The sequence below is a fragment of the Nanorana parkeri genome, unplaced genomic scaffold (genome assembly GCF_000935625.1).
Source record: "Nanorana parkeri isolate BGI_ZX_2015 unplaced genomic scaffold, ASM93562v1 scaffold305, whole genome shotgun sequence".
Classification (NCBI taxonomy): Eukaryota; Metazoa; Chordata; class Amphibia; order Anura; family Dicroglossidae; genus Nanorana; species Nanorana parkeri.
In genome coordinates, this window is record NW_017306573.1 from 765,809 (window position 1) to 773,802 (window position 7,994).

General features: G+C 49.3%; 2 protein-coding genes across 2 annotated transcripts in view; one reads left to right on the forward strand and one right to left on the reverse strand.

The window, feature by feature from the left end:
* Positions 1–7,994, reverse strand: part of LOC108788099 (zinc finger protein 62 homolog) — a 949,422-nt gene that overhangs the window by 368,549 nt on the left and 572,879 nt on the right. The gene's annotated exons all lie outside the window — the stretch shown is intronic.
* The window catches only part of LOC108788075, a 150,109-nt gene that overhangs the window by 54,398 nt on the left and 87,717 nt on the right, over positions 1–7,994 (forward strand). Inside the window, exons 5-9 of the mRNA XM_018557807.1 lie at positions 205–393; positions 4,532–4,653; positions 5,454–5,570; positions 6,818–7,044; positions 7,150–7,243. Of these exons, the coding sequence (XP_018413309.1) occupies positions 205–393; positions 4,532–4,653; positions 5,454–5,570; positions 6,818–7,044; positions 7,150–7,243 (749 nt within the window). The remainder of the gene's footprint in view (positions 1–204; positions 394–4,531; positions 4,654–5,453; positions 5,571–6,817; positions 7,045–7,149; positions 7,244–7,994) is intronic.

Sequence of the window (7,994 nt, forward strand, 5' to 3'; positions counted from 1 at the left end):
TGCCATCGTAGAAGCTTTATAAACAGCTTAGCAGAGGAGAAGTTGCCTGTACTTGTCTGCTGGCTGAATTCCCCGGGCCGTCTCCCCGCCGAGAGACTGGTGAGTTTACTTCGTGCCGCAGCTTGTTCCAGCTCTTCTGACCGCTTGACATAGCTTTTTCCTGCATCGACAGCCCTTCAAATCTCACTCCGTCTTTTTCATCAGGGGGGATATTTTCCAGCAGAGCGGCATGACGATTGATTTTGTAAATCATGTCTTTTACCTGCTTTGCTCTGTTAAGCCACTGCAAGCTCTTAAATTTGCATGGGTGACAGTGTGGATCAAGCCGTATGCAGAGCTGTCTACCACCACAAGTGTGAAGGAAGCTGTAGGCGGAGCTGTCTACTGCCACAAGTGTGGATGAAGCTGTAGGCGGAGCTGTCTACTGGCACAAGTGTGGATGAAGCTGTAGGCGGAGCTGTCTACTGCCACAAGTGTGGATGAAGCTGTAGGCGGAGCTGTCTACTGCCACAAGTGTGGATGAAGCTGTAGGCGGAGCTGTCTACTGCCACAAGTGTGGATGAAGCTGTAGGCGGAGCTGTCTACTGCCACAAGTGTGGATGAAGCTGTAGGCGGGGCTGTCTACTGCCACAAGTGTGCATTAAGCTGTAGGCGGAGCTGTCTACTGCCACAAGTGTGGATGAAGCTGTAGGCGGAGCTGTCTACTGCTACCAAGTGTGGCTGAAGCTGTAGGCGGAGCTGTCCACTGCCACAAGTGTGGAAGAAGCTGTAGGTGGAGCTGTCTGATGCCACAAGTGTGCATTAAGCTGTAGACGGGGCTGTCTACTGCCACAAGTGTGGATGAAGCTGTAGGCGGGGCTGTCTACCGCCACAAGTATGGATGAAGCTGTAGGTGGAGCTGTATACTGCCACAAGTGGGGGAAGAAGCTGTGGGTGGAGGGGTATAATGCCACAAGTGTGGATGAAGCTGTAGGCGGAGTTGTCCACTGCCACAAGTGTGGATGAAGATGTAGGTGGAGCTGTCTACTGCCACAAGTGGGGAAGAAGCTGTAGGTGAAGGGGTATAATACCACAAGTGTGGATGAAGCTGTAGGCGGAGTTGTCCACTGCCACAAGTTTGGATGAAGCTGTAGGTGGAGCTGTCTACTGCCACAAGTGTGGATGAAGCTGTAGGTGGAGCTGTCTACTGCCACAAGTGGGGAAGAAGCTGTAGGTGAAGGGGTATAATACCACAAGTGTGGATGAAGCTGTAGGCGGAGTTGTCTACTGCCACAAGTGTGGATGAAGCTGTAGGCGGGGCTGTCTACTGCCACAAGTGTGGATGAAGCTGTAGGCGGGGCTGTCTTAAATTTGCATGGGTGACAGTGTGGATCAAGCCGTATGCAGAGCTGTCTACCACCACAAGTGTGAAGGAAGCTGTAGGCGGAGCTGTCTACTGCCACAAGTGTGGATGAAGCTGTAGGCGGAGCTGTCTACTGCCACAAGTGTGGATGAAGCTGTAGGCGGAGCTGTCTACTGGCACAAGTGTGGATGAAGCTGTAGGCGGAGCTGTCTACTGCCACAAGTGTGGATGAAGCTGTAGACGGGGCTGTCTACTGCCACAAGTGGGCATTAAGCTGTAGGCGGAGCTGTCTACTGCCACAAGTGTGGATGAAGCTGTAGACGGGGCTGTCTACTGCCACAAGTGTGGATGAAGCTGTAGACGGGGCTGTCTACTGCCACAAGTGTGGATGAAGCTGTAGACGGGGCTGTCTACTGCCACAAGTGTGGATGAAGCTGTAGACGGGGCTGTCTACTGCCACAAGTGTGGATGAAGCTGTAGACGGGGCTGTCTACTGCCACAAGTGTGGATGAAGCTGTAGACGGGGCTGTCTACTGCCACAAGTGTGGATGAAGCTGTAGACGGGGCTGTCTACTGCCACAAGTGTGGATGAAGCTGTAGACGGGGCTGTCTACTGCCACAAGTGTGGATGAAGCTGTAGACGGGGCTGTCTACTGCCACAAGTGTGGATGAAGCTGTAGACGGGGCTGTCTACTGCCACAAGTGTGGATGAAGCTGTAGACGGGGCTGTCTACTGCCACAAGTGTGGATGAAGCTGTAGACGGGGCTGTCTACTGCCACAAGTGTGGATGAAGCTGTAGACGGGGCTGTCTACTGCCACAAGTGTGGATGAAGCTGTAGACGGGGCTGTCTACTGCCACAAGTGTGGATGAAGCTGTAGACGGGGCTGTCTACTGCCACAAGTGTGGATGAAGCTGTAGACGGGGCTGTCTACTGCCACAAGTGTGGATGAAGCTGTAGACGGGGCTGTCTACTGCCACAAGTGTGGATGAAGCTGTAGACGGGGCTGTCTACTGCCACAAGTGTGGATGAAGCTGTAGGTGGAGCTGTCTACTGCCACAAGTGGGGAAGAAGCTGTAGGTGAAGGGGTATAATACCACAAGTGTGGATGAAGCTGTAGGCGGAGTTGTCTACTGCCAAAAGTGTGGATGAAGCTGTAGGCGGGGCTGTCTACTGCCACAAGTGTGGATGAAGCTGTAGGCGGGGCTGTCTTAAATTTGCATGGGCACTGCCACAAGTGTGGATGAAGCTGTAGGTGGAGCTGTCTACTGCCACAAGTGTGGATGAAGCTGTAGGTGGAGCTGTATACTGCCACAAGTGTGGATGAAGCTGTAGGTGGAGATGTATACTGCCACAAGTGTGGATGAAGCTGTAGGTGGATCTGTATACTGCCACAAGTGTGGATGAAGCTGTAGGTGGAGCTGTCTACTGCCACAAGTGTGGATGAAGCTGTAGGCGGGGCTGTCTACTGCCACAAGTGTGGAAGAAGCTGTAGGTGGAGCTGTCTGCTGCCACAAGTGTGCTTTAAGCTGTAGACGGGGCTGTCTACTGCCACAAGTGTGGATGAAGCTGTAGGCGGGGCTGTCTACTGCCACAAGTGTGGAAGAAGCTGTAGGTGGAGCTGTCTGCTGCCACAAGTGTGCTTTAAGCTGTAGACGGGGCTGTCTACTGCCACAAGTGTGGATGAAGCTGTAGGCGGGGCTGTCTACTGGTACAAGTGTGGATGAAGCTGTAGGCGGAGCTGTCTACTGCCACAAGTGTGGAAGAAGCTGTAGGTGGAGCTGTCTGCTGCCACAAGTGTGCTTTAAGCTGTAGACGGGGCTGTCTACTGCCACAAGTGTGGATGAAGCTGTAGGCGGGGCTGTCTACCGCCACAAGTATGGATGAAGCTGTAGGTGGTGCTGTATACTGCCACAAGTGGGGGAAGAAGCTGTAGGTGGAGGGGTATAATGCCACAAGTGTGGATGAAGCTGTAGGCGGAGTTGTCCACTGCCACAAGTGTGGATGAAGATGTAGGTGGAGCTGTCTACTGCCACAAGTGGGGAAGAAGCTGTAGGTGAAGGGGTATAATGCCACAAGTGTGGATGATGCTGTAGGCGGAGTTGTCCACTGCCACAAGTTTGGATGAAGCTGTAGGTGGAGCTGTCTACTGCCACAAGTGTGGATGAAGCTGTAGGTGGAGCTGTCTACTGCCACAAGTGTGGATGAAGCTGTAGGCGGAGCTGTCTACTGCCACAAGTGTGGATGAAGCTGTAGGCGGGGCTGTCTACCGCCACAAGTGTGGATGAAGCTGTAGGCGGGGCTGTCTACTGGTACAAGTGTGGATGAAGCTGTAGGCGGGGCTGTCTACTGCCACAAGTGTGGATGAAGCTGGAGGCACAGATGTCTACTGCCACAAGTGTGGATGAAGCTGTAGGCGGAGCTGTCTACTGCCACAAGTGTGGATGAAGCTGTAGGCGGGGCTGTCTACCGCCACAAGTGTGCATGAAGCTGTAGGCGGAGCTATCTACTGCCACCAAGTGTGGCTGAAGCTGTAGGAGGAGCTGTCTACCGCCACAAAAGTGAATGAACCAATAGGCGAAGCTGTCTACTGCCACAAGTGTGAATGAAGCTGTAGGTAGGGATGTCTACTGCCACAAATGTGGATGAAGTTGTAGGCGGAGCTGTCTACTGCCACAAGTGCAAAGAAAAAGGTATTAAGGTTTTTTAGGATAAATGTACACTGCTAATGAAAAACAAAATGCCTCTAAGATTCTTGTTGTTATTGAATGTAACAATAATAATATTAAAAATAATAATAATAATGTTAGTTCTGTATGTACTAGGTTATGAAATACTACTAAAACCACAACTAATACAAATAACAATCCTGCTACCAATAAATATAATAATACTACTACTAATAACGATATAATGCTATTCTAATGGTAAATAATAATAATAGAAAATAATAATGCCACTAATAATGCTATTGTAATATTAAAAACAACAACAATAATAATTAAAAAAAACAACCCTACTAATAGTAGAACAAAATAAAAACTGTTATTATTCAAAACATGACTAGTTTTTACACCATTTGTAGGAATAAAGAAGAAAGTATAGTAGAGCTATAATGTCATTATGCCCCGCTGGGCTCCGACAAAATGGTCGCTTGAGGACAGCTGGGAAAAGTCTCCTCCCCTCTAGTGTCGGGGAAGTTAGTGAAAACTACATTTCCCGTGAGTGGGCGGGGCCGGGAGGACGTGACGTCATCGTCACTGACTCGCCCCTTCCTGTGTGGAGATCGGACGGTTCGCTGGCAGTGGAGGGTGAGGGGTCAGTAGAGTGTGATGAAGGGGGGTAGACTATCCTCTTCTGGTGTCCTATCTATATCTCTCAGCTCCTGATAGCTCCAGACTCCTCTGTCCTTCTCCTCTTCCCTTCTGCTCATTCTCCTCATCACTTACATGAACTCACTTTCCATCATATCCACACCATTGTTGACCCCTCTCTAGAGTTGGCCACCGCGTTACACCTCACCGGCCATCGCGAATACGAGCCGATGCCCCCTGCGAGAAAGGCCAGGCTCGCACTAATTTGTTCTTGCTGCGATCGCAATCGCCCGTCGTATTTCTTCGCGAAAACGTATTCCCCATGACGTTCCGGGGCCGCTCTACAATATTTTTCAAATGGAACCGGTTAACTCGTTGACGCTGTTGAAAAATTTCGGCTTTTTTTGTTTTGCGAGTCCGTTGAGGAAAGGAAAAACAAAATGTGGTTAGTCTTCTTTACGTAGAGCCAACCGCGATATTGTGTCAGGTGGGTCGTGGATGGATCGATGGGCAGCCAATTTGGTGGCCGGTCGTGATAGAATCGGTCTTTTGCTCTAGCGAGAAAATTCACAGATGGGGGGGCCGGAGAGATTTACTTTTGGAAATGGAAAAATTGGGACTTTTATTTTAAAGGGCGGTGCCGAAGCTTTGGCACCGCCTTCCTCTTTTGACCCCTCCCCCTTCCTCTCTGTCAACTAACGTCCTGTGTTTGAATCTTAAACAATTTGTATTAGTTACAATTGGTTTAGGAGCTTTTCTAACCCTGTTTTTGTTTTGGTTTTTTTTCACACCTGTAGGGGTCTGCAGAGCCGGGGACATGGAGATGGAGGATCAGAAGCCGGAGCCGGGTAAGGAGAACGTAGCCGCTGCAACAAAACGGCGCACATGGGGGGAGGGCTTGTCTTCCAACTTGGGTGAATATTACCCAACAGGTCTATTCGCTTTTTGTGTTCTCCGGGTGTCAAGAGTTCCAAGGTGACCTTCGAAGTCCCAAATCGTCAGACGATTCCGGTGCCTACCATCGCCCCCCTCCCCGCCGTATAGCCAGCGACAAATTGACTTCAAGTTCTTTGGGAGACTTTATGAACATCGTTTTTATTTTTTATTTTGGAAATGAACGAGAACCATCTTCACCTTCATCCCGGGTCTTTGATTTGATCGTTGATTTGACCCCGTGAACTATTTGAATATCAAAATGAATATTCCGAAAAAAAAATTGTTCTAATGAAATTGTGATGGCCGGCTTTAGATTGTAGGGATGCAAAGTCCTTTTTGGAAGTCAAGGTCCACTTTAAAAAAAACTTCACTCCCCCACCCCTTTCAGTTTTTTTTTTTACATCCCAACTTGCCTTTTTTGTCGCTGGGTTCCCTTAAATATACATACTAACCAATCCCACCAATACTCACAATCTGCTGCTTTGTTGCTGCTCACCAGGTCTCACTCCTCCATGTTTCTCTCTTGCATCATCAGGCTGTAACTTCCTGGCTCTTGCAGCCGTCCCCTTTGGTGACACGCTGCGGCAAATGCGTGTCGTCTGGGACGGCTGCAAGAAATAGTACGAGACAGCCGGCCACCTGATGACGGGGTGCATGCGTATGATTTCCCCCAAAGCTTCCTGGAATGAATGAGGCGAGTATTACTGTGGGCAGCTGGGGCACGCCATTCTCATCTTGCCAAGAAATTCAGAAGTGCGCGGGGGAGTAATTTAAAGGAAAGTATAGAAGAGGTTGAAGGTCCGCTTTGTGCATCTGTTCTGGGCTAATGTGACCCGGGCACTCATACTTGTCATGACCATCTCAAATCTGCTGCTGTATATGCCCAGCATTGTCAGATCTATTATCAGCTGTATAAAATTTGTTTGAGGATGAAGGTTTCAGAGCAAGGGTAGGCAACCTCAACCCTCCTGCTGTGGTGAAACTACAAATCCCAGGAGGCATTGCAAGACTCTGACAGGCCACAAGCATGACTCCCAGAGCCAGAGGCATCACCACAACTGGGGTGCCGAGGTTGCCTAGTCCAGGTTTAGCGGTAAGGCTACATTGGGGGTCAGACTGAGGTCAAGGGTTAAATTGAGGGGTTATACTGATCTTGATGGGTTAGGTCGAGGTTAAGAGTTTACAAATCGATATAAAATAATGGTGTTTTTTTTTTTTATGCCAGGACCCAGGAGCAGAGCGGAGAGGAAAAGCAGTCAAGACCCCTCCTCCGCACCTCACTGCCCGAAGAGTGTTAAACAGGAGGTTGAGGCTATTCCATGTAATTATGCAGAAGACGACAACTGCAACGACCGGTGCGATACTACAGACTATAATGGGGAAGCCAGTGAGTATTGCAAGGAGGAAGAGAAGGATCCAGAGGAAGAAAATGGCACCCACCAGGAGGATCAGGTAGGTCGCCTGTCCATTGCCTGGGCAAAAGATTTGTAAAGTTGAACCCTTGCCAACTCGTACGACCCTTGGAGACTGATAAATGCTATTCTGTTTAACTCTTAGCTAGAGGAATCAGGAAATGAGGTGGCGACGCAGACAGAGCAATCAGATGAGATGCAGATCAAAGAGGAGGAGGACCCTGTGGATATCTCTGCTGGTGAGTGGAGCTGCAACTTATACCGCCTTGGCCAGGGGTCTCCGAAGCAGGCCCTAAACATAACTTTTTCCCCATGCGCATATTAGAAATAAAATACCAATTAGGTTGGCAGAGTGGGCTAAGCGAGTCACCTTGTGATATTTTATATATCTTGGGGCCTCCATCATAAAATGTCTTTGCATCACTTCTTATTTTGGAGTTTGGGCTTCTCCACCGAGCTTGGGGCGTTCCCTGTTCCTGGGGGGATTCAAAAAAAAAATTAATCCAGACCCACAGCCCCCCCCCCCCAGCCAAAACAAATGACTGAGAGTGATGTAGACAATCGTGAAGAGCAAGATGTTAGAAATGCCAACTTATTGGGACAGTTTAACTACAATGTCGACACAGACAAACTTCTATTGGTTATTGATGGACTGAATCAATGTTGAGTTAAATGTGTCGCGCTTAGAAACCTCTAATGAGCAGACAGAGGTGTACATAGAAGCAGGTGGTATCCTTAAAGACCCAAATATATCTATCTAACCTTTTAGCTGGCAGCAAAAAGTATAAATATATATATTTAACCTGATGGCACATTGGAGGTGACCGGTTCTCTTTAAGGGGGGGTCTATCTGTGTAACGGCCCCTGGAAGTGTACCGGTGACCGTCAGCTTTACAGCAGGAGTGATCCTGGCAGTTGAACAGCCACCAGATCACTTACAGGGGTCAGTAAACAGTGCCACCTACCCATAGACCCCCCCCCCCCCCATTA